The 26,145-nt window shown below is 53.7% G+C and overlaps 2 protein-coding genes across 2 annotated transcripts; one reads left to right on the forward strand and one right to left on the reverse strand.

Moving 5' to 3' along the window:
• Positions 1-2,988: 2,988 nt before the first annotated feature.
• On the reverse strand, positions 2,989-6,840 carry PPM1M (protein phosphatase, Mg2+/Mn2+ dependent 1M; the record flags this gene model as incomplete). The annotated part of the gene is made up of 10 exons (XM_084248078.1): positions 2,989-3,133; positions 3,460-3,608; positions 3,717-3,824; positions 4,018-4,081; positions 4,221-4,339; positions 4,436-4,520; positions 4,864-4,976; positions 5,422-5,676; positions 5,851-5,974; positions 6,617-6,840. 10 exons carry the CDS (start codon positions 6,838-6,840, stop codon positions 2,989-2,991), a joined length of 1,386 nt encoding a protein of 461 aa, XP_084104204.1.
• Positions 6,841-15,628: 8,788 nt separating this feature from the next.
• Positions 15,629-24,803, forward strand: TWF2 (twinfilin actin binding protein 2; the record flags this gene model as incomplete). Its single annotated transcript, XM_084247579.1, has 9 exons — positions 15,629-15,653; positions 19,168-19,245; positions 21,586-21,764; positions 22,102-22,197; positions 22,390-22,494; positions 22,624-22,749; positions 23,438-23,588; positions 23,730-23,851; positions 24,256-24,803. 9 exons carry the CDS (start codon positions 15,629-15,631, stop codon positions 24,421-24,423), a joined length of 1,050 nt encoding a protein of 349 aa, XP_084103705.1. The 3' UTR covers positions 24,424-24,803.
• Positions 24,804-26,145: the final 1,342 nt, after the last annotated feature.

Genomic DNA, 26,145 nt, shown 5'->3' on the forward strand with positions numbered 1-26,145 from the left:
AAGAAAAGCTAGAAGTGACCAGAGATGATGTGGTGGGAATAAAGTAGAATAAAGGGAGAAAAGAGGTTGTGGCTAGAGAAGCTGAGGGCCAGGGCTGCAGGGATACCCTCAGTGGGAGCCAGAGGTGCTCAAGCACTCTAAAGGGGTAGGGGAGGGCTGCTCTCCACACTCAAGCATCAGGGCCAAAGCTACAGATTTTTATGTGACACTGCACTGCTCAACCACCAGCCAGTGAGGAATTTCTTGTTTTTAAACCCATTGTAATCATAATTCTCAGTGAAAAAAGTTTAGGAGTTGTAAGAGGAATCAGTTTGCCACCCAAATGCTACCACTATAATCTTTTTTGGTGTTAAATGTTCTTCTAGGTCTGTGTATAGACTTTCAGTGTGTTTACATAGTTGTTATTCTATTGTATATACAATTTTATGTCTCTTTTGTACTTAACATATAAACATTTTTTCCATGTTATCGGTCTTAAACAGAATTGTCCAGCCGTAACCTCTTCCATTGAACTTACATAGCATCGTTTGGTTTCTAGAGTTGGTGGGAGGGATGGGTAAATCCTCCTGGCTCACAGTGGGATTCCGTGTAATACCGAATGGGTGAATTTTTGGGCTTCTGATGCTGCTCCCACCTGTCCTTGTGACTAAGGCTGGTGCACGATGGGCAGAAACCCTAGACCCAGTCCTCAACACGTAGCAGCCTGGACCTCCTCAACCCATGCTCTAATAAGCTGTCATAGGCCAGAAAAAATTGACTAGGACAGGCCAACCCAAGCCAACCTTGATCTTCAAAGACTGCATCTGGCATATATTTCAGGCTGCCTTTCATGTCCCACTGTTCTCAACCCTTGATCAGATTGGTAGCCTCTGGCTAAGATAAGGTTGGTTCTGCTAGGCCCTGGCTTCTTGGGAACAAGGGTAGTTGAGCCTCTGAGGCTTCTGCACAATTTTGGCAGAAGTCCTGGTCCGTTGGTTGATAACCCACTGTCCAGCCATGAGTTGTTACTTTCCTGCCTCTTGCTTGGCCCTCCCTGAACCAGAGATGAAGACAATCTTGGGCTGGCTACTTTGCACCATGGTCATTGGAGGTTGGCCAAAAGTTCTGAAGGATGGTAGAGGGAATATCTCAGCTTGTGAATTGCAGGCCACGTGTAGACTCTCCTGTCACACTGCTCCAGGAAAGAGTCCTTACTACACCAGCCCCCTTACTGCCTGAGGGCTGGTGTAGGGTTTGGCTCTGCTGAAAGTAACACATAGGTCAGTATGGCTGCCCTGCAGTGGCCACTCCCTATCGGCCTGCTCACATTTGAGACCCACCGCACCCTTTCCCAGGCATCTGCCTTCTGTGAGGAGCAAAAGCAAGCAGGTGGGCTGTGGGCGCAAGCTGGCTCAGCAGTTGGTGTGGGGGAGAGCCAGGCACAGGATGCTGCCCACATTTTGCTGGGGTGTGGGGCGGAAGGGAGATTGCTGAGGAAGAAGGAAGTAAAACTCATCTAGGCTGCCTAACTAGCCCAGTAAAACTCTTGCATTTCCTAGCTGCCTAAGTAGAGTTCTGGAGGGGCTGCCCAAGGTTTCTGAGGCCAGCCGGTTGTCAGGACCTAGTATGGACACATCTATAAAAGCCCAGAAATGCGGGGCTTTGGAAAATGAGAATTTTTGTAGTTTTTTCTCTCCTCCCTAGAGAACACATAAGAAAGGGGTCCAAAGTCTACCCAGTGGGTGAGAGATGTTTTACTCTGGATTCTGGGACCCATGGTGCTCTCCTTGCTGGCTGCAGTACAGGGCATTGAGTTGCCTGGAAAACCATTCATTTCAGTTATAAACTAGAAGTGGGTCAGGGAAGTCAGGTAAGGCTGAAGTCAAAGAGATGGTTGCCTTCTAATTCAAATACTTGAGCATCTGAGCCTTGGCAAGTGCTAGATTCTAAGTCTTGTGGGGAAGATGAAGAACTAAGCTCTTCAAACAGCAAGCTTCAGAGGCTCAACTGATGGGTCTCCATTTGAGACTAGCTTCATAGAAATTTGTACCCAAAAACAAGGTAAAAGGAGCCCTTCTGGTACTTCCAGACCAGAGCTCACAGGTGGTGGAGGAGACCCCTGTTCTGTTCTCAGGGCAGCAGTTCTCTCACTGGGGCTCACCATCAAGCTGGGAACTAGAGAGGTCGCAGAGAAAACAGTCCTGGCTATGCAATCTTGCAAGGCAGAGCTTAGCCCAAGTCTTTGGAAGGTAACAAGAAAGCAAAAGGTGTACTGTAATGCCAAACTACAAAAATTCACAGTTCACAAAGGCTCTTCTGCACTCAATGATTTAATAGCAGAGGTGATGAGCAACAAAGCCATTGCTGGGACATCAGCCTAGGGCGGGGCTGGGTACGATCTGAGCGCATTCCCCACTCAAGCCATCCCCTCTTGCCCCGAGTTTAGCCTTACAACCTGTGCTTCTCTGAGGCAAGTGGACCAGGGCAAGACCTGAGCTGTTCTCTCCTCAGGGGCTGCTTCAAGATGGCTGTTCAGATGTGAGGCTACCCACACCTTTCCATAAAGCACCCTGCGTGGGCTTTGGCGGGTGTTGAGTAGGTTCTCTGACACTCACGGACTGGGGGCCTGGATCCAAACACAGGCTCTCTGTCCCTCCTGACCTCCTTGGCTAATATTCTTAGCCTAGGTGAACCTGTCTGGGAATAATATATTGGGCTATTAAGGATTCTGTCTGAGGAGTCTCGGTGGGTTTCCAAAGTTGTAAAAATGCCTATGCCAGAGGGATGTTACCAATAACATCCTTCTTTTCCCACCTGCCAAAGGAGACCTAGCGAGCTAAGCTCTCCACCCTTCCAGTTCTGACTTCCTGGTATAAATGCTCCCCTTAAAATGGGTTTGGGGTGGAGGAGGAGAACCTTGTATGTCTGGGGGCAGAGTGCTGTTGCCCAGGATGGAGAGGTGCCCAGGCAGGACCAGGAGTGGTTCTTGGATGCAGTGTCGGAATCCTCTCAGTGGCCAAGGCTCTGTTGGCCTTGGCTGTGCAAGGGAATCACGAACACAGAGATGTCGTCGTAGGATACCTGCCCTTCCCTTGTGGGACTGTCGTCCTTCCCCTGTGTGCTGTGTATCAGCATTTGGGCCAGCTCCGAGAACCTGTGGGAACCATCCTGCAGATGCCTTCAGGGGCAGTGCAAAAGGCAAGGCCATCCCTCGGGGAGAAGCTGCTGGTCGGGGCTGGACTTTTGAAGACCCCGGCAAAGTAGTCCGATAGGGGCCAGGCAAGCTCTAAGACTGAGAGGGCCACAGGAGTCAACCCAAAGATTTTAGGACCCAGTCACCCCCAGAAGCTTGAGACAGCCCAGATTCTGGCCAGCTGCCCTGAGCCAGACTCATCATCAGTACTATCTTCTCAGCCATAACAACTTGGTGTTACGGTGGCACCAACCCAGACATAGGCATGTTCCTAGCAGCTATAGTACCTGTGAGGGTCCTCACGGTTGCCAGGGAGAAAGCTCTGTACCAGCCGTGCCACTTGCTCATTGGACAGGACGTCCCAGAGCCCGTCAGTTGCCATAACAACCACATCCTCCTCCTGTAGCTCCAGCTGGCCCACATCCAACACTGTTACCTGCAAAGTCAAGCCTGAGGACCCTCAGGACTCCCTTCCCAGACCCCACCAGCCTCCTCATCTGCCTTTCTGGGTAGATGAAAGCTGGGTGGGCTGTTACACCCTCACCTGTGGGACAGAGAGCAAGAAGGGCTTGAGCTGGATGTTTGTGTCCAGGACTGTGAGCTGATGGTCTCCTAGGCCCCGGGAAACGGCCAGTGTTCCCAGTAACCGAGCCTGGGGACAAGGGAGGTGTGAGGTGACAGCAAACAGCCCCAGCAAATGCGTAAGCAGAGCACAAAGAGGGAGGCGAGCCCTTGGGAACCCCAGGCTAAGGGAGAAACACCCTGTGGGCTTGGAGCAGATACTAGGACACCAGCCATGGTCCAACCCAAGGCACAAAGGGGAAAAGAAGGGATTGTTCACTGACCTGCCTACCCTGTCCCTGGATCAGGGGGTACTTGAGATCCGACTTGTCCACGCACTTGTAGCTCCTATCAGGGGCAGACCCAGCATCGACCCGGGCCCTTCTCACCTCATCCCTCCCAACACAGTGCCCACCCCACCGAGGTGAGAGGAGACTGCCCCAAGGCTGGTCCTCCCCACTGTGTCCCCACATTCCACTTTGCTCACCAGCCACTCATGTGGTGATCCCGGAACAAAACTTTCTGCCCCAAGTCATCCACCTTCAGCCTTCGAGGAAACTCCAACCGGGTGAACTCACCAGCCAGAAGCTCAGGGTAGACAAAAGCCTGGGGTAGGGAGGACATGCTCAGGTCATGCTCCCTCTGGTGGCCCTGGACCTAGGAGTTGGAGCTCCACAGCTTCCAGCTACCTAAGGTACCTACCAGCTGCTGAATTCGCTGTCGCTCAGTCTCTGGGGTGAACTCAGAGCTCAGGGGCCGTACCTCATCTCTCCGCACCAAGATGGCCCTGGATGGGGTTGGAGAGACGAAGAGGTCTGTGGGACAGTCTCCACCCTCAGCAATGACCTTCCTCCTGCAAGCCCCTCATTCAACCAGGAGCCATCTCTGCCCATGCCAATCCCTTGTTTAAAGCCCTTCACGGCTGCTTTAGGCTGCAGTCATGGGCCTTTCAGGCTCAACCCTTCAACCTGGTATTTGTGGTCCCTGGCATCCACTGTCCACCCTTACACTCGACACGCTCCAGGCACACAACTCAGCCAGTCAATCCTACCCATTTTCTTCACTTTGGCCCTTTTCGCTGTTCCCACTGCTTCTGGTGCCTGCCTGCCCACCCTACAGGGCTCACTCACCTGCTGTCTCCGGCATTGGCCACGTAGAGCTTTCCCTGCAGGGACACAGCCACCAGAGCCGTGCAGCCGCCCACCTGGCCTGAGGCCTCCAGCTCCCGCCCGATCACCTCATCCTGGGGCAAATCAAGGCCATTTTAGCTGCTGCTTGTACTGCTACCACACCACCCAATTCCCACCTCCCCATCAGCAAACCTGGCAGTCCCAACCCACAATCTAGCCATAATGCCAGGGTCCTTATGGTCAGGAGATCTAGACGTACGCCATGGGAAGGGAGGAAGTCAGCACAACTACTCAAAACCGAGGAAGAGAAACCAGTCCCTGTACCAAGGACCGACAGGGTGTGCAATGAGATGATGCAGGTAAAGGTATCTAGCACGCAGTAGATGCTGGATCAACGGGGGTTTACAATGATAACCATTAATAATAAACAAACCCAATCTTGTCTTCCCAATCCAAACATCCAGGTGACCACCATCATGCACTGGGATGCCCCACACCCTGAGCTCCCTCCCTGGGAGCAAAACCTCCCCTCCTTCCCCAGCCAAAGGACACACTCACACATTCCTGGAAGGCGCTCTCCAGAGCCCCAATTACCAAGTCTTCTGCCCTAATGCCTTTTTCCTCCACAAACTCGGGGTCACTGGGGCAGACACAATGGCCACTGAGGTGCATGGGGGGCTGAGTGGCCGCCATGCCCTCTACCACAGCTTCCAGCTGCCGACGCAGGCAGGAGTGCAGGGTGTTGGCAGCCAGGATGGCTGCAGCCGGACCGCCATGCCCATCAAACAGGGCCCAGTAATGACCCATCAGGAACTGTACGGGAAGGATTAGGTATCAGGCTCTGTTTGATAGGACTAGGTATCAGGCTCTGTTCCCTGGTTGTCCCCTATGGAGCATGGGGCAGCAGGGCAAGAACCTCAACCTGCAATCCTGGCCCCAGTCCTGACCCCAGCCTTCAAAGAGGGGCTCAAGCCTGGCTGTGCTCACCTCCTCTGGGCACAAGGTCAACCACTCCTGATCCTCTTCAGCCTCCAATGCACATCTCCGGATGCACAGCTTCCCACAGGCGGCCTGATCCTCATTGAACTCAGATTTCTCTGCATTGATGATCCTGAGGCCAAGAAGTGATCAATGACCCTTCAGGGTCACACCCATGTCCCGATGAGCACAGACCAGAGCTAAATTCCCCATGCTGTCCCTGACACACCAAGACAAATATGGTGTAAACTTTCTGTTTGGGCAAAATTCAGGGCCCAGTCCCTCTGGAGCCTACTTGCTGAATGGGACTGGGAGGTAAAGGTAGGAGAGCCTGGGGAGATCTGGGCTCCTGTGCCTGTTCCCCACCCCATTTTAACCAGAATCCCTGTCCCATACAGCACAGACCACAACCTTGGGTGAGATGTGTGTGTGGTTGTGGGAGCAGCTCCAAAGCCCAGAGCTCTGGAATTGCACCGTGTTTCTGCCTCATCTTTGGAAACCCACGGGGTGCAGCTCCTTCCTGACCCACAACCCTCTCTGAAGTAGGCTGGAGTCCAAAGGAAAAGGCCGAGGTGGGAAAGAGGAGGTTAAGAGTGCTAAGGTGCAGACAAGAGAGTGTTACCCACAAGGTGGGGGCTGGGGGAGTCTCACTCATTCAACTCAGCCCCCTTTCTGGGTCAGCGCGGGCCCCGGGCCGGCTCGGCTGGGGTCGGGGATCGCGGTGCGGGAGGGAGGGGTGCCTGGGACAGGCAGCTCGCGGGGTGGGTTGACTCACTCGGCGTAGCCGGCGTTCCAGGGCAGCGCGCGGCCTCGCGCGGGGCTGCGCACCGGGCGGGCGTCCGGGCGGCGCGAGGCGTCGGCGGTGCCGGGGCCCGAGCCCGAGCCGCGCAGGAAGCGGGGCCGCCCGTAGGGCACCGGGCTGGCGCGCGGCCTGGGCGCGCGCTGGGCTGGAAGCGGAACCGCCGGCAGGAAGCGGCGCCGGAACCAACCGGCCGACATGGCGCGGCGGCAGCGGGCTGCCCGCGAAGGCCCCGCGCATCGCCCGCGCGCCGGCCCCGCTGGGAGGAAGCGGCCGGGGGCGGGGGCGGGGGCGGGCCCGGGCGGGCGGGCGGGGGCGGTGTGCGCGAGGCCACCCAACCCCAACCTCCCGCCCCCCGAGCGTGCGGCCCGCCTCCCTCGGGCCCGTGGGCGTCCACGACTCTGACGAACAGGGCTGTGATCAGCCCCACTTTCCAGGCAAGAAAATTGAGGCCCAGAGAGGCGAAGTCACTTCCCCGTGTGACACAGAAACCTGGGCGGATGGAGGCGCACCACACGGCGGGGCACTAGCCTTTGGGAGGGAAAAGTTCTCCCTCCGCACCCAAAGAGGTTGAGGGGTCGGTTCAGAGCAGACTCGGAGCCTCCCGTGCCGGCCGCCATGACACAGCCTCAGACTCCTCCCGCGGGGGCCGGACATTAGGAAAGAGGAAGAAGGGAACAGGATGTCCCTGCGGGTGTCAGGTTGATGGAGTGAGTAAGCGTGTCAGACCAGTGTTCCTTCAGGTGGCTTCTGTTCCTGCACCCGCCACCCCCAGGGGGAACTTGGTGGCCACCTGACCTTCCCCATTCTGCTCCCATTCGTGGGCCAGTTATACAAACTGCTGCCCCTTCCATCAAGATGGCCTCTCTGAGAATTAAGTGTAGTAAAGCAAGTCAGGAGGGAAAAACAAATACTGGACGTTCAGATAGCAAACAATTCGATAAAGTAAAATGCTCGCAAAAACTAGTGGACATCAGTAAACACCGTGGGGGCTGAGGTTGAGGTGGGTCAGGGATTGAGACAAGGATAAAAGGGATGGGGGGAGGGGGATAAAATACGAAAAAATAAGATATGAAGTGTAATAAAATGAAATTGATTGCTGTAACATTAAAAACAAACAGGGCCCGGGCTTCCCCGGTGGCGCAGCGGTTGAGCGCTGGGTTGCGAAGCTGCCCGCGGCCTCTGCGGCGCCGGTTCGATCCCCGGCTGCTCCCCGGCCACCAGAGGAGGGTCCCACATGGCGCGCAGACCTCTCCTGCCGCCCGCTGCTCCCCTCAGCAGTGTGCTTCGGTCCTTCTGCCTGCTCTGCTCCCTGCTCTGGCTAATTCTCTCACCCTCCCGCGCTTCTGACTGTACCCAGTGCATGTATAAACAAAACAAACAAACAAATAAATAGATAAATAAAACATGCCTCTAAAAAAAAAAAAACAAAACAGGGCCCCCTTGGTGGCACAAGGGGTTAAGCATCGCAGCACTGTGAAGCTAGGTGCAGCTTCTGCAGCATGAGATCGACCCCTAGCCAGCCAGGGAGCCAACCCACTGGTGCAGCAGACCTCTCCTGTCTCTCTCGCTGCCCCCCTCAGCAGTGTATTTCAGTAGATCTGCCTGTTCTGCTCCCCACTCTGTCTCTGGTGAATCCTCTCACCTCCCCTCCCCCCCACCTCTGGCCTACACCCCAGTTCTTGTATGCATAAATATTTCAAACAAACAAGCAAACAAAGATATCCTCTCTGGGCAGACAGCAGGATCTTCACTAGGCCAATGGACAAGAAGAATCCATGGTCTCCAAAAGACTCCAATTCTGGCTTGCACCTGGGACTAGGAGAAATGAAAGCTCATCTGGCCTGGAAACAAAATGTTATAGTCTCTTTTTTTTTAAGATTAATTTTTATTTATTTATTTATACAAGCACTGGGTACAGTCAGAAGGCGCGGGAGGGTGAGAGAGTGAATTCTCTGGAGCAGAACAGGCAGAAGGACTGAATTACACTGCTGAGGGGAGCAGCGGGCGGCAGGAGAGGTCTGCATGCCATGTGGGACCCTCCTCCGGTGGCCTGGGAGCAGCCGGGGATCGAACCGGCGCCGCAGAGGCCGCAGGCAGCTTCGCAACCCAACCCTCAACCGCTGCGCCAGCGGGGAGGCCCTGTTATAGTCTCTTAACTCCTGGGTGTCACCTGGGGTTCTGTGACAGTGTCCTCTACCCATCTAAGTGTAAATCTCTGTCACTGAAGCCAACTCCTTGTGCAGGACTGTTATTTTCAACTCATAATGGAGGACTGGGGCCCTCGGAAGGGAAGTATCTGGAAGCCCAGGGCTGTGTTGTTTCCATTATGACGGTTCAGATGACTAAAACCACCCCCACAGGGGATTTCTCTTCCCCTTTCCTGCCCCAAGAAGGCAGCCTACCTAACTCAAAGCTCCTGAGGTACCACAACCCAGAGTCCCCAGAGAGGGCTACAGTAGGAGTCCCACTCGCAAGCCCAGCATGCAGTTGGCTACACTTCCTCCAGGTGGCCAGGCCTGCCCCTCTGGGAATTCCTCCTGCTCAGGAAAGAAGGTTCTCAGGACTGTGAGTGCAGGATTTGCACCCACAGCTCCCTCCTTCAGATGACTCATTCCTGGAGCAGTTGGGGGTCAACTTACCGACCCCGTGTTGAGTACCAGACCCAGGCACCATGCAGTGCAAAGGAATATGGCACTCAGGCACACACATGCTCCTGCAGTGATGGTGGAAATCTTGGTAAATAGAGCTTGGTCTGGCTGGCAAAGGGGTAGGAGAAAGTCTCCCAAAAGACACCTGAGCTATGCCCTGTCACTGGAACAGAAATGAACAAGGGACCTAGGGTGGGGCAGCCCAGTTCAGTAGATGGGATCACCTCCTCATCTCCACCAGTCAGTGGCTCAAAGGCTTTTAAATTTAGAAGAAACAATGCAAACACAGTCCATTTCCCTAACCCAGCCTTGTACTCACCTGGGCAGGACGAAGGTCCTGTCTTCTAAAGTGTGGTCAGAGAATCACTTGGCAAGCTGTAGCCTTGCTTAATTGTTTAAAGTTTTCAGAGCCTGTGGCTGCCAGCAGCTTCAAAGCATGAGATTTAACAACTAAGCCACCAGGGTGGCTCTTTTAATATTTATTTTTCATCTAATTTTTAAAATTCCATACTTTCACAACTCAAAATTCAAAAGTTGTGAAAGTGTACTTAACAACAACTCTACTCCACAGACGTCGTCCAGAGATGTCAAATCTGTGAAAAACAAGCAAAAATACATATTTATACCACTAAGACAACAAGGGTTGGTACAGATGTAGAAAAAAGGGAACACTTGTGCACTGTTGGTAAGAATGTAAATTGCAACCATTATAGAAGATGGTTTGGAGTTTCCTCAAAAAATTAAAACTAGAACTCCATATCTAACAGTCCCACTTCTGGGTATTTAGCTGAAGAAAAAAAAATACTATCTAAAAAGATAACTGGGGGGCCTCCCCGGTGGCGCAGCGGTTGAGCGCTGGGTTGCGAAGCTGCCCGCGGCCTCTGCGGTGCCGGTTCGATCCCCGGCTGCTCCCCGGCCACCGGAGGAGGGTCCCACATGGCGCGCAGACCTCTCCTGCCGCCCGCTGCTCCCCTCAGCAGTGTACTTCGGTCCTTCTGCCTGCTCTGCTCCCTGCTCTGGCTCTGGTGAATTCTCTCACCCTCCCGCGCTTCTGACTGTACCCAGTGCTTGTATAAACGAAACAAACAAACAAACAAACAAATAAATAACATGCCTCTATAAAAAAAAATAAAAATAAAAAGATAACTGGGGCCTCCCCGTTGGCGCAGTGGGTTGAGCAATGCGCTGTGGAGCTGTCCGCGGCTTCTGCAGTGCTGGTTCTATCCTCGTGGGCTAGCGAGGATTCCACATGGTGTGGCAGACCTCTCCTGTTGCACCTGCCGCTCCCCTCGGCAGTGTATTTCTGTCGTCTGCCTATTCTGCTCCCTGCTCTGTCTCTGGTGAATCCTCTCACCCTCCCGCGCCTCTGGCCTCTACCCCAGCTCTTGTATAAAAATAAAAAAAAAAATCTTTAAAAAAATAAAAAGATAAAAAGATAACTGTACCACCATGTTCATTGCAAAATAATTTTTTAAAGATTTAATTTATTTTTATACAAGAACTGGGGTACAGGCTAGAGGCACGGGAGGGTGAGAGGATTCACCAGAGACAGAGCAGGGAGCAGAACAGGCAGACGAACCAAAATACACTGCTGAGGGGAGCAGCGGGCGTGACAGGAGAGGTCTGCCATGCTATGTGGGAATCTTCCCTGGCCGGCCGGGAATTGAACCTGTGCTACAGAGACTGTGGACAGCTTCACAGCACTGTGCTCAACCGGGGAGGCCCAAAATAATTTTTTTAAAGAATTGTTTATTTATACAAGAACTGGGGTACAGGTCAGAGGCGCAAGAGGGTGAGAGAATTCACCAGAAACAGAGTGGGGAGCAGAACAGGCAGACAGACCAAAGACACTGCTGAGAGGAGCAGCAGGCGAGGCAGGAGAGGTCCACTGCAGAATAATTTTTAATAGCTAAGACATGGAAACAACCTAAGTGACTACTGATGGATGAATGGATAAAGAAGTCGTAAGATATATGTATGTATATGTATACACACACCCACAAGCACATACAAAATGGAAGTATTATTCAGCCATATAAAAGGAAATTCTGCCATTTGTGACAATATGGATGGACCTTGAGGGCATCATGATAAAGGAAATAAGTTAGGCAGGGAAAGATAACCACTGTATGATGCGTAATCTTAAAAAAACAACACTCAACTCAAAGAGGGAGAATAGATACAGCACGAGGAGGTGGGCAAAATGGGGGAAGGTGGCCAAAAGATATAAACTTCCAGGTGTAAGATAAATAAGTCATGGGATATAATACACAGCATGAGGACTATAGTTAGCAATACTCTCATATATGCGATATTTGAAAGTTACTGGGAGTAAATCTTAATAGTTCTTTGCAACCGAGTATAGTGATGATTGTTAACTTATGATGAACATTTCATAATATATACATTAAATCATTATGTTGTACACCTAAACTAATGTTATATCAATTATATCTCAATATAAATATGTGAATTAGGGCCTCCCCGGTGGTGCAGCGGTTGAGCGCTGGGTTGCGAAGCTGCCTGAGGCCTCTGCGGCGCCGGTTCGATCCCCGGCTGCTCCCAGGCCACCGGAGGAGGGTCCCACATGGCGCGCAGACCTCTCCTGCCGCCCGCTGCTCCCCTCAGCAGTGTACTTCGGTCCTTCTGCCTGCTCTGCTCCCCGCTCTGGCTCTGGTGAATTCTCTCATCCTCCCGCGCTTCTGACTGTATCCAGTGCATGTATAAATAAAACAAACAAACAAGCAAATAAATAAATAAATAAATAAATAAATAAAACATGCCTCTATAAAAAATAAATAAATAAATAAATATGTGAATTGGTAAAAATTCTATATATGTAAAATCTTCCTCCTCTACTCCTTCTCTTTACAAATAATAGCATACAATACGCCATATCCTATATCTGAAATTTTCATGTAAGGTGGCTCCATCTTTTTGTAGTCCTTGAAGAACTGCCTTGTTCTTTAAGACTGCAGAACAATTGCCACAAATGTGCAAACTTTATGGACCTGGCCCCCCAGTGATGGGCATTTAGATTGTTCTTAATTTTTTGCTTTATTTTTTGGGGGGTGGGCATATTGGTTGGATCAGTTCCTAGTGATAGTATTTCTGGGTCAAAGGTATTCATTATTCACAGCAGCACTATTCAAAATAGCCAAAAAGTGGAAACCACCCATGTCCATCAAACGGATGATCCATCAGTGGACAAACAAGAGGTGGTGAATATGCACAAAGGAATATTATTCAGCCATAAAAAAGAATGAAGTACTGACACATGCTATAATATGTAGGGAGCTCCAAAACATAATGCTAAGTCAGAGAAGCCAGGCACATATTTTATGTTTTCATTCACATGAAATATCCAGAATAGGTAAATCCACAGAAACAGAAAATAGGTTGACAGTTGCCAGAGGCTGGGGGTAGGGAAGAATGGAAAGTAATTGCTTAACAAGTATAGAGTTTTATTTTGGCCCGATGAAAATGTTTTCCTGGGTTTGGTGACATACTCACAGGGCCTTCTCTACTCCAAGAGTCTACAAACATCTCCCTTTGTTTCTTCAATATTTTTTATAACTCACATGAACATTTAAATCTCTGAGCCCTGGGGGGAAAACGTTTTCTAATAATTTTAATGGCTCACTCTGATGAGAAAGGAGCAACCAGGATGTCCTGGCCACCCTGCACATCCCTGGACCTGTCTGAGGGCTGAGTGCAGCTTTCTCATCTTTCTGCCTGAAACCAGATCTCAGGCAGAGCAAGAGTCTAGGTACTTTGCTGGCCCTGGGGGTGCTTGTCCACATCCCAGGATCTGAAGTGGGGCCAGTGTGAGTTCAAAACCATCTCCCACGAAATTCCCTTCTCTGGTCAACCCTTCATCACTGAGGTGTGAGATACTGATGCAAGGGATGAGGGTCAGTACCCAACTGTGAATTCTATGAATTCCAACCTCTTGAGCAAAGGAAACTGAGGTTCTTAGGGACACTCACATGTGTGACCTTGATCAAATCATTTCATCTTCATGAACCTCAGATTCTATACCTGTAAAATGGAGACAATAACACCTACCTCAATGGTTTGTCATACAGTGTGTGACACAAAACCTCTAATGGTTCATTCATACAATTGTTTATCTTGTAAATATTACTGAACAATGCTGGGCACCTCTCTAAGCACTGGGGCTATAGCAGGGGCTAAAACTTCACTAATGGTGAAGAGAATATAATAAATACCTAAGCAGGCAAATATATGTATCAGAGAGAGATAAAGAGAGTGAGTAGGGGAGTAGTCACGTCAGCCAGGCAGACCCTGAAGTTAAGATAATCACAGTTCAGGGCCTCCCTGGTGGCCCAAGGGGTTAAGCACTGCACTATAAAGCAATCCGCAGCCGCTGCAGCACCGACTAGGGAGCATCCCACCAGGTGCAGCAGACCTTTCCTGACTCGCCTGCTGCTCCCCTCAGCAGTGTGTTGTGGTCGATCTGCCTATTCTGTTTCCCACTCTGTCTCTGGTGAATCCTCTCACCCCCTGAATCTCTGGCCTGTACCCCAGCTCTTGTATAAATAAATACTTAAAAAAAAAAAAAAAGATAGTCACAGTTCATCCAGTGATGGACGTTTTTACAGGAAATGTAACTTTTTTTTTTTTTAATAGAGGCATGTTTTCTTTCTTTCTTTGTTTTGTTTATACAAGCACTGGGTACAGTCAGAAGCGCGGGAGGGTGAGAGAATTCACCAGAGCCAGAGCGGGGAGCAGAGCAGGCAGAAGGACCGAAGCACACTGCTGAGGGGAGCAGCGGGTGGCAGGAGAGGTCTGCGCGCCATGTGGGACCCTCCTCCGGTGGCCGGGGAGCAGCCGGGGATCGAACCGGCGCCACAGAGGCTGCGGGCAGCTTCGCAACCCAGCGCTCAACCGCTGCGCCACCGGGGAGGCCCAGGAAATGTAACATTTTTTATCAATCTGTTTTCTTGGTTAATTCTTAGTTCCAAGAGGTTGAGGTTCTTTTTTTTGGTTTTGTGGAATTGCCAAGTTCTTCAGTGGAGGTGGCCAGGTCTGACAGCAGATATAACCAATATTGTATGTTGCTGTCCCTCTCTGACTTGTGGCAGTGGGGGGCCTCTGACCTGGCCTTCCCAGGCTGGGCTTCAGGGTGTGTTGCACCCTGAGTACTGGGTGGAGGGATTAGTACTCTGCACAGGCCCAGCCCTCAGAATGTACACAGGAAGTTAACCAAAAAATCCCTTCAATTCTGTGCCTGACTCTCAGGAGAGAAACTCAGGCTCTGGGGCCCACAGACAGGGACTCAGTGCTACCCAGTCAAGGTGAGGTAGCGGGATAGTGAGGAGTGAACTCAAGCTGAGAGCAAATACCAGTAGGCTGTAGACCCCATGATCACCTCTCAGCACCCTAGCCCAAAAAGGCTCCCCAAACAAAATGGGTAATGTGCTCAACCTTGATTCAATCAGTGATTTGGAAGACACATCATGTTGACTGGCTGGCATAAAGTAAGGTTGCAGAATATGAATCCAGACGTTCTCAGATTCACCAAGCCCTGGCTCTCACCTCCGCCCCTCCTTCAACCGCGGGACCTCGGCGTATGCAGTTCCCTCGTCTTGCAACGTTTTCCCTCTACTATCCCGGCAGACTTCCAGGTCGCCACTCAAATTTCGCTTCCTCTTAGGGGTCTTCACCCCCACAGACACGTCCATTTGTCAGCCATCCGGTGGACCAGTCGGAACTCCCACCCTGAGGGCAAGGCCAGGGGGCAGGGCCGCCTCGAGGTGCCCAGTTACCGGAGGTGCTCAGGATGCTGCGCGCACACACACGCGAGCGGCCGCCCACACGCAGACCCCATTCCCAGACGCCAAGGGGACAGACGTAGGTTCCACTCCGCGTGCAAACCCACCTGACCCGGGGGGCACGGACTGGAGCCTGCGGTGCGCGCGCTCGGATCCGCTCCCCCCGCAGACCTCTTGGAGGAGGGCGCCCTGACACACCCGGGCCTGCGCCCACGCTGCCGGCCACACGCGGGCTCGGCTCTCTACTCCAAGCAGAGGCGCGCGCAGGCGCCCAGACGCGCGGACCAATTTCCAGCCACGGACCCCCGGGGCCGAAGCACGCCCCGCGCGCAAGCGCGGCCCCGAGTCCCCGCCCCTCCCGGCCTTGCCCGTCGGGGGCGGGGCGCGCTGGGGGCGGGTCCTGCGGCACCGCCCGGGAAGCTGCGCGAGGCTGGGAGGTCGCAGCCACATCCTCCCCTTCCTCCGGGTCCCAGAGAGGCGAGCTGGGCCAGGATCGAGCTGAGGGCTCCGAGGGCGTGGGCGGAGCGGGGTACAGAGCCATGGCGCACCAGACCGGCATCCACGGTGAGGGCGGATGGAGGGAGGGCTGGGAGTCGAGGGTCTTGGATTGCGACTGCGCCCCCTCCCCGGCTGTGGGTTCCTGTCTCCTCCCAGTTACTAGCCGGGGGAAGCTTCCTGTTCTCTTTTGCAGCCACTGGTCTCCTGGGGTGGGCACCTAAGAGGTGGCACATATGACTGTGCATAGCTGGGAGTGGGTGGACATGTACATGCCCAGCTGGAGTGGAAGTATCTGTGTGCCCGTCTGGGGGTGGATGTGCAGTGTGTGCCCATCTCTATATTTTTGTTCCTTTCTGGGGGTGGGTGTACCGGATGTACATATCTGAGAGTGTACACGCATGTGCACTTGTCTTTTGTGTACAGTGCCTGTGTGTGCACATCTGGATGTGACTGCCTGTGCATCTCTAGGGTCATTTATGCACTTGTACTAGTGGCTGATTGAATGAATATTGCCACACGGAATCATCTTTAGACATCAGTGTTTTGGAACTTTGTGCTCACATCTGTGGGTGTCTGTGTGTGCACAATTTGGATGCATCGCAGTGTGCATTTGTTACCATGGATGCCTGTGTCTGTGTACAGGTTTGTGTCTATGTGAGGATGGGTCCCTAACCTTTGGCTCCTCCCAGGACCGTCAAACACTTGCCCAAACTAGGCTGGCGAAAACCTCGTAGGGGCTTCTCAAAGTGGGATGGAGAGTCGCCAGTCTGACCTTGACCTCTGATCTCCTTCCCATTTTTCTCTCAACTCCCATTTTTCGCTCCCTCCCCCCCAGCTCTCCTGTTCCTGAGCAGCCCACTCCTTCCCAACTCCTGTCTGCCCCAGCCAAAGTTGAAAGTTCTAGCTCTAGGCAGGGGCAGAGTCGAGAGGCCAGATAGGGATTGTGGGGAAGGGTCCTGGCTTAAGAGGTTCCAGGCCAGCTCTACCGTCCTCCAGCGCCAGGCTGCAGACTAGAGCATCAGCTTTCTCCCCAAGGGTCCTGGTTCCCTCCTCAGGCTGGGAGAGAAGCAGTGGCCAGGAGCCAGGTGTTTTGACTCTGTCTAGGTCTTGGTGTCCCCTTCTGTTGCTGGCCTGGGAGGGCTGGCTGGCCTGAGGGGGAAGGTATAGACTGCTTGCTCAGCCAGCCAGGTGGTTTGGCTATCAGCCACCCCTCACACCACACCAGGATCCCCGCCTGGGGCCACCACCATCGACCCTGTCTGACCACTTGTGTCTGACCACTTGTATCTTGACTTGCGGTTGTGGCTACTTGGTGCTTGACAGCCCTAAGAGGGTTTCCTGGCCCCACCCCCGCCCCACAGGACCAGAGATGGCAGGGGCCTGAGTCAGGGCCAGCCCTTCTCCAGGAGGAGCTGAGGGGCCACTTCATGACTCAGCCCACTAGAGGGAACTGCCACTGGCCTGGCCTGTCCCTTCCTTCCCCTTTGATCATTTCTGCTGCCTCTAACTGGGGAGGGCTAGAGGGGGTGTGGGAAATTAGGGTTCTTCCTCCTGCTCCAGAGTGATAGGTCCTGTGGCCAGGGCCTTGTCTCACTCCCTATTTCCCATATGGTGAGACAGACCTGCCTAGGGGTTCACTGGAGACTGGCGCCCCCTTCCCCCCACCCCAGCTCTCCTGCTCGTGAGCAGCCCACTCCTTCCCAATTCCGGCCTGGGGAGGCAGTGGGAGAGATTGTTTTGGATGGCCAGCTCTGTCCTGCCCACAGGTGTGGATCTGCTGACCTCCGAGCAGGGCAGAGGAGGGACCTGTAACCTGAGGCTCAGGAGTTGGAGGGGTGGGCAAGGCAGTAGGGGTGGGGGTGGGGGAAGAAGGGCATGAATCTTTGATGATAAAGGCTCAGGTGTCCCAGGCATGGCCTCTGGATAATTGATGGTGGCTGAGGAGGCCTGGGAGGAGGAGCTGTCTCTTCCTCTACTGGGGTGTCACTTTGCCCTGGTAATACTAGAAGGAGCACGTCAGTCTCTCCCTTGGGGGAGTTTCTTGGTCTTCCCTCACAGAAGGTCTGGGCAGATGGAGGGGCAGCTTAGCACAGCCTGCCCCCATCGTTACTGTGATAAAATTTAATAATTGTTATTAAGTTACTGAGCACTTTTTCCCATTTACTCCTCACTAAAAGCCACTTTAGTTTGAGAGTATTCATTCTACCTTATAGATAGGAGATTGAGGGGGCATGCATAGCTCCTAGAAACATGGTGCTCCTAGGGCCAGGCTCTTCCTCAGGCAACAGCTTGCAATGGGCAATGCTTTCCTGACCCCTGCTGTGTCTCCATCCCATGCTGCTCTGAGCTCCAGGGTCTGCTTGGGGACCCTGCCTGCCCAGTGGCAGGTTCTGGGTCAGCCTACATGAGGGGCACTTGAGGACATGATCAGTTTGTTTTTCTGAAGCACCCCCTCCCCCACCCATGAGATGCCCAGTCCGGGCCCTATAAATATTCTCTGACCTCAGCCCTCCAGCTGTGGTCTAACAGAATTCTGACCCTTGGGTAGCCTCAAGGTCATGCTAGCCTGGCCTATGCACCCAGAGACCCAAGTAGGGCCTTTCCACACTTGGACTGTGCTTTCCTCATCTGAACCAAGAGTAGATCTCTGATTTCCCATGGTTCCTTTACACTGACCATGACCTGCGCTGGGAACCTCGGTCTTGGGCTGTCACCTTCCTGCTCTGTAGCCCTGGGACTCAGGCAGTTCTGTTTTGGGTAGTTCTTGAGGGCCACTCCTCCTCCAAGAAGCCTTCCTTGACTACCTGGAGCTTGGGGATTGGTTGATGAACTAGGCCTGGGTGTACTTGCATGCATGTCTGTGTGCCTGTGTGTTTCTATATATACTCTTTATATCCTCTTGCCTGCACATCTTAGGTGAGCTCTGCATTTGCCTGTGTTTGTCAGCACCCTGGGGACTCTCTAGGGACTCTTTCTCGCACACATATATATTTGCGTGCCTCAACATGTATGATCACCTATGTTTGGCTAGCTGAGGGTGTGTTCATGTACAAGGAAGTTTGCATTTACATACTCTGTCACATACAGATGCTGGACGGAGTGTGTATCTGTTGACACCTACAACATGAGATGCATGCATGTGTGTGTATGCATGAACATAGTGGACAATGCACATTTGGGACATTTTTCCATGTGTTTCTGTGTCTGTGGCTATGATAGCATTGAGAGTGTCCCACACCAACTCAGTGTTGGGCCTTCCTGGGTGGGGTGCAGAGGACAGGTGGGGGCCTTTCACACTGGCTGGTCTGGCCTGTCCCAGAGCCTGCCTTATCCTCAGTGGTCTGTCCCATCCCCACCCACCCCATCACCAGAGCTATAACAGCCAGCAGGCCACCCGCCCGTCACCTCTGCTGACTAAATTTGGGAGCTGGTATTTATCAGCTGTCTCAGGTTCCCAGTCACATGGGGCCCTGTATTTAACCCCGGCTCCCAGCTCCGCCACCAGACCACGCAGGACAGAATACGCCTTGAGCGGGTCCCTGCCCACGCTGCTTGCTCACCATGTTTCTCGTTCTTGTAGCCACCGAGGAACTGAAGGAGTTTTTTGCCAAGGCCCGGGCTGGCTCTGTCCGACTGATCAAAGTTGTCATCGAGGACGGTGAGTGCCTGCTGTGGCCTAGGACATTGATTGAGGGCTGGAGCCAGCTGCTGTTCTGGGAGGTGGGGTGACTGGCTTCCAGTTCCATTAGGACCTGTTTCTCCCTCTGGGAATGGAGGGCAGCGGTTCCTTACAGGAGAGCAGTGGAGATGGGCATGAACATTATATACAGAGCAGGAAACTGAAGCTGGGGGGCTAGCAAGGGAAACCCTGCCCAAAGGACCTGCTCAGCCTCCCCACAGTCAGTTAGGTATGGTGGGCCTAGTCAAGACACTGGGCTGGGCCAGGCAGGGGACAGGTGATAAGTGAAGCTGAGCACTGCCCCCTGTGGCCAGTGCCACTCGTCTCCATCTGTGCGCAGCAGGCCTGTTTTGAGTTGGCCTCTGGCCAGAAGGAATCCCAAGGAGAAGCCAGCCCTGCCCTTGGGAGGTGTCCCTTCAATGTGGAGAAGGGACTTCTGTCCAGCTTGCTTTGAGAACACAATGGAGAGGTTTCAGGCTTGCCTGGGCCTTGACATGGACCCCAGGGACCTGGAGGGGAGGTACTGGGGTACAAGGGTAGGGGGTGGGTGAGCTTGAGCTGAGACCTAAAGTGGGAGAGTTTGAAAAGGCAGAGAATGAGACTGAGGCTTGAGGGGACAGTCCTGGTAATGGGCTGCCCTCAGGGGTCCTTCTAGCCCACCGTGCAGTGGTGAGCCCTTTGGGAGACTCCCAAATGGGCTTGATGCCCATAGAATTGGCTCAAATCGTCCAGACCCAGGCTGTGCCATGGTTTGACTGGGGTTCCCAAGTTCAGATGTCCTCAGAGGTTGGGTCAGGTCACTGGGATAGGTCACGAGTGAAGGCTTCCTGGGGAGCAAGCTACAGCTCCCCCAAAACCAGACTCATTGACCCTAGTCCTCAGCCCTCCCAAGAAGACCCCAATCCTCTTGCCCCACAGGCAAGATGTCCCTGCAGATAGTAAGCTGGAGTTGCCTCTAACTGGGCTCTTCTCTCAGGTCATGTTATGGTGGTTGGGCCACCTGGGAGTAGCCAGGAGGATCCAGGCCCCTGACAGGGGGCCACTGTCCATCTGCAACTGAATGTGGCTTGATATTCCTGAGAATGTTTCTAGAGAAGTTGTCAATTCTACTTCTTATGTAGAATTTCCCAGTTTGGAAATATTGGCTGCAAATTGAATGTTGACAGTGCCAATGGCACCTTCTCAGCCTAAGACTTCTGGTTTTTAACCCCGATCCCCTTTGGGTCAGAGGGTAGGTGAGGAGGCCATTGTGCAAACAGGTGGCTGGTCCGGTGGGCCTGGCATGTTGGGACTCCCAGTAAGCTGGGCCTGTTGTCTCCACAGGAGAGCCTGGTTGGGGCTAGGACCCCTCTGGTTAGGAGGTGACTGTCCCATTGCTCCAGCTCTTCCTCTGGCCTAGGCCTGTGTACACCTGGACTGTTGTTTGGGGCCCAGCCAAGGCCCAGCCAACAGGCTTATTAGGCTGATAGGCCAAGGGTATGTCCACCTTCAGTGATCCATTCAGTCACTCTGCATCACCTGGGAGGTCAAGCCTGTGGGCCCCAGGCATTAGGGAGTTGGTTGCTTTTGATTTGTTCATTTTAGGGGATGGCACCCCCTCCTAGGTGGCAGCAGGATATCTGTCTATACACTTAGGGGCCCCTGTCACCCTCTGCCCTACATGCTTTTGCTCCTGGAGGTCCCTGTGACCCCGCCTCCTTCATCACATTTGTTCTGAGAAGGGAATACTGGAGTCCAGGCTGAGAGAGGAGGGAGAAGGAGGAGGTATGTGGGATCGTGAGTGAGCACCCATGTGTGTAATGTCCGTGAGGTGACTGTGGGCACGTGGCTGTTATCTCTTTTATACATATATATATGTATCACATCAGTCTTCATTTTTGTACAATGTACGTGGCTGTATCTCTTTGTGTGCTTGTCTGTGTTGGGTCATCTGGGCAACCAACTCCCTAATGCCTGGGGCCCGCAGACTTGCACCTCTCAGGTGGTGCAGAGTGCAGAGTGACTGAAGGTGAACATACACTTGGCCTACCAGCCTAGGCCTGTGGGCTGGCCACCAAACGGCAGTCCAGGTGTGCACAGGTCTCACCTGTGTGCACACGCCCACATGTGTGTCGTGTAGAGGGAGAAGCCCCTAGCTGGTAGCTTTGTCCTCATTCATTCACTCACTCACTGATTCAGCCATACTGCTTTGTACTTCAGGGGAAGGTGGAGTGAGTGGGTGGCCAGGGGGTGTGAGCCATGGCCAGAAGTTGGAGGGCCAGAACCAAAGGTGGTTGTGGGAGATGGCTACTCCTAGGCTCACCCGGCCTCTGCCCCCAGAGCAGCTCGTGCTGGGTGCCTCACGGGAGCCAGTGGGCTGCTGGGACAAGGACTATGATGGGGCCGTACTGCCGCTGCTGGATGCCCAGCAGCCCTGCTACCTGCTCTACCGCCTGGACTCGAAGAACGCCCAGGGCTTCGAGTGGCTTTTTCTTGCCTGGTCACCTGATAATTCCCCCGTGAGTCCTAGGGACCCCTGCCAGCTCCAAGATGGTGGTGGTGGGGTGGGGGATACTGAGCAAGATCACAAGGCCCTGCCCTGGGAAGTCTGAAGGGAGGGATATCAGGTCCTGCCCCAGAGTCTGAGAGGGGCAAGGCCCTGGGAGGCAGAGGCAGGGGCTGGGCCAGGGCTCCCCCTGCTGTTCCAGTTGCCCGCTGTGTTCTCCACTCAGTGCCTGGCCCTCTGCTGGTTGTGGAGGCATAATGCTAAGACTGGGTCCCCACCCAGTGACTCCTGTCTGCTCCTGGAGAGGAAGCCCTGCCCAAAGGGGTCTCACAGCTGCCTCTGCCCTTCAGGTTCGGCTGAAGATGCTGTACGCAGCCACAAGGGCCACAGTGAAGAAGGAGTTTGGAGGTGGCCACATTAAAGATGAACTCTTCGGGACTGTAAAGGTAGGGCTCCCTGCCTACTTCCCCAGGCCAGGAGGCCCAAAAAGGGTGGGTTGTTGTGCAGAGTCACAAAGCAAATGGGTGTCAGACTTGGGGATGATGAGGCCTGGGGATGGGGGCAGGGAGGGGCTGCAAGCCAGGTGTTCAGTGAGCTTCTGCCAAGGTATCCCTCTATGTCTGCGTCTACCCGGCCAGGACGACCTCTCCTTTGCCGGCTACCAGAAACACTTGTCATCCTGTGCGGCACCTGCCCCTCTGACATCGGCTGAGAGAGAGCTTCAGCAGATCCGTATTAATGAGGTGGGTGTGCCAGATAGGGTGGGCAGAAGTCCCTGCTAGAGGCCTCAAGGTTATGTCAGCCCAGTTGGCTGAGCCTGTGCACTCTCCATGGGCAGGTGAGGGCTTTGCTCACTGTTTACCTACTCCCAGGTAAAGACTGAGATCAGTGTGGAGAGCAAGCACCAGACTCTGCAGGGCCTGGCCTTCCCCCTGCAACCTGAGGCCCAGCGGGCACTTCAGCAGCTCAAGCAGAAGATGATCAACTACATCCAGCTGGTGGGTGCCTCTTCCCAGCCCCAGAAGCACACACAGGGTACCCCCCATCCCTACTCCTGCTCAGATACACATGCAAATGTGCACCCTCCCCCACAAGCCTGTCCACTTTAGTTTACCCACCTGCTTGTGAATAGTGCACGCGCTTGTCCCCTGCCCAGCCCCTGCACACCTGATGGACACTGTGTGACACTCCTCCACACTGTACACATACTCACCCCAGTGTTGGCACTGACCCCTCAGCCCCGAGTCTGAGTTGTCTTCCATTGCCCCTGACCATCGCCTTTCCCAGGCAGGGTCCCACTGTCCCAGTGGTCCAGGCTGCCCCCTTTCAGGCAGAATGGCTTCTCCCTTCTAAGGCATGTTCCCAGAGGCCTTTTTTCTGAGGATGAGCTGGCCTCCCGGAAGTGGAGTCCCTCCCCACAGTCCTGTCCACCATCTTTGGTGGGAGTTCTTTCTCTAGCAGAGTTTTCAAAGGGGTAAAAGTGAGAATGGGCCTAAGAGTGGCTCCCTTAGAGGAACCTCCACAGAAGTGTGCTGCTAGGAGGAGCTCCCTGGGAGAGGGATCTCTCTAGTAGGCTTCTCCTCGGTCCTGCTTGCCATCTAATCCAACTGCAGCCTCAGAATTCTTACCTGGAGGGTGGTCTGAGTGGTACCCCCATGCCCTCACATCCTCCCTCCCCCTTGGCAGAAGCTGGACCTGGAACGGGAGACAATTGAACTGGTACACACAGAGCCCACAGATGTGTCCCAGCTGCCCTCACGGGTGCCCCGAGATGCTGCCCGCTACCACTTTTTCCTCTACAAGCACACCCATGAAGGCGACCGTCTTGAGTCCGTGGGTGAGTGGCCACAGCAGGGCCCCTGCGCCTGTGGCTGGGGAGGAGCAGCACTAGCCTATAGCTGGTGTGCTGTGGCAGGGTGGTGGTGTGGGCCTGCTGGCTTTCCAAGCCTGCCTTGGCTCACCTCCCCATCTCCCACAGTGTTCATCTACTCCATGCCGGGGTACAAGTGCAGCATCAAGGAGCGCATGCTGTACTCCAGCTGCAAGAGCCGCCTCCTGGACTCAGTGGAACAGGACTTCCAGCTGGAGATCATTAAGAAGGTGGATGCCCATTCCCAGGGCCCTGTCACCCCACTCTCCACATGGGGCGTTGGAGTCCTGAAACAAGGGCAGAATAGGGGTCATTGTTGTTCTGTTGGATGGATGGGGAAACTGAGGCCTGAGGGGTAACATGCATCATCAAGGCTACTGGCTAACTGACATGGAAAGCCCTTGCCCTGACTACCTCCTTTTCCTGGGTCTGAAAGGTAGATGGGGGTGCCCAAGGCTTGAAGGGCAGCAGGCTTCTGTTCTTGTAGGTGACATCCCCAGGTGGGGATCTGGAAGGAGACCCTAGGACTGGTGTATGAGAGATCAAGGGGTGCCCTAGAATTGGGATGTCCAAGGGTGATCTTTGTCAGACCCACACCCCACCATCGGGGTGACCACCGTCTTATCCCTTACAGATTGAGATTGAGAACGGGGCAGAGCTGACAGCTGAATTCCTCTACGATGAGGTGCACCCCAAGCAGCATGCCTTCAAGCAGGCCTTTGCCAAGCCCAAGGGCCCTGGAGGCAAGCGGGGCCACAAGCGCCTCATCCGTGGCCCCGGTGAGAATGGGGACGACAGCTAGGGTGGCCAGACCGGAGCTGTGCCGGCATGTGGACCGTGGGGCTGCCTGCCCACCCCCTCTCCCCCTGCCCTGCCCTGCTTCTGGCCACCTCCCGCCTTCCTAGCCTGGGCGCCAGCGGAGGGCTGCTTCCTGTGGGGTAGGAGGGCTGGTCACTGGATACCTTTGCAGCTTCTGAGGGCCACTGGGCTGGCATTTGTGACTCTTCCATTGCTGTCTCTGCCTCTCGTGTGTCTGCGGCCATCTGGGGACCCTGCCCGACTGTCTCATGGGGCCTGGGTGGTGAGCCTGGCCTGAGCCTGACCCCCAGGGGAACTGAAACTAGGGTCTTGGCGCAGCCCTTGAAGCCTTTGGCAACAAGGGTGGAGTTAGTTGTGGCTGGGCAGGGGTCGCTGCAGAACGATATGGTTGAATGCTGTATTTTTTAAAGAATAAAATATTTTTAAAACAACACTGAGTCTGACCCTGAAGGTCCACCTCTGACACTGGGACCTGGGAGGTCCTGTGCCTATAACTGTCCCAGAAGCGGGGGAAGGAATCTATTGGCCTGCTAGGTGGGGCCTGAGCACTCCTGGCTGCAGGCGAATGTGTCTGTGTGCGAGGGCACAGCCTCACACAGGCCCCTTTATTCCTGTCGGCTCTGCCAGCAGAGACAGGTGTACCTCTGCTGTCATAGGGGAATCTGAGTGTATTGGTTTTCTGTGGCTGCCAAAACAAAGTACCACAAACTTAATGACTTAAAATAACACAAATTTATTCTCTTGGAGTCCTTGTAAATCCGACAGAGCTAAAAATCAAAGTGTGGGCCAGGCTGGCTCCTTCGGAGGCCTCTGGAGAATCCATTTCCTTTTTCAGCTTCTAGAGGCAGTCTGCACTCTTTGGCTTCTGTCCCTTTCCTTCCATCCGCAGAGCCAGAGGCATAGCACCTCCTGATTCTGCTCCCCTCTGCTTCTGTGGATGCATGGCTTTCTTGTGTAGTGCATCTCCCCCTGCCTCTGTATTGTAAGGACACGTCTTGTGTTCACCTCCTCCCCCCACCCCAGATACCCCAGAGTCTCTTGCCGTCTCAAGACCCTCAATTCCACCTGCCAAATGCTTTGATCATGTGAAGGAACCAATTCAGTTTCCAGGACTAGGATGTGGATCTCCCTGGGGGCCATTCTTCAGCCTGCCGTGATGATTAAGTTCTTTTTTTTTTTTTTTTCCACGCGAAAAGTGATGATTAAGTTCTACTCACTAGGTTTCGCGCCTCTACAGGTCTGAGGAGTGGTGTTTGTGGACATCTGAATCTTGGTGTGTCCAGTTCATGTGTGCACAAGGGCAGACTTCTCTGTGAGCTCTTTGGCCATCTGCTAGCTGCATTCTCCCCAAGGGCCTGGATCCCTGGGACCAGGGACCCTGAGACAATCCCTTTCAGACTTGCTACTCAGCTGGCCACAGGGCTTCATTCTCTGCCTCTGAGAAGTGAGTGGAAGTTCCCTCCCATCCCAGGTGGGGACTGTAGGGTTGATGATGGATAGTTATTGAATGAGCATTTTTTTTTTTTTAGGGGCACATCTTAAACTAGGGTTCAGGGCAGTGTCCCATCACTAGGGTCTTTTTATAAAGGTTTATTTTTATTTATGCATACAAGAACTGGGGTATAGGCTACAGGTGTGGGGGGTGAGAAGATTCACCAGAGACAGAGTGGGGAGCAGAACAGGCAGATCTGCTGAAATGCACTGC

This window comes from Talpa europaea, assembly GCF_964194135.1.
Source record: "Talpa europaea genome assembly, chromosome: 11".
Classification (NCBI taxonomy): Eukaryota; Metazoa; Chordata; class Mammalia; order Eulipotyphla; family Talpidae; genus Talpa; species Talpa europaea.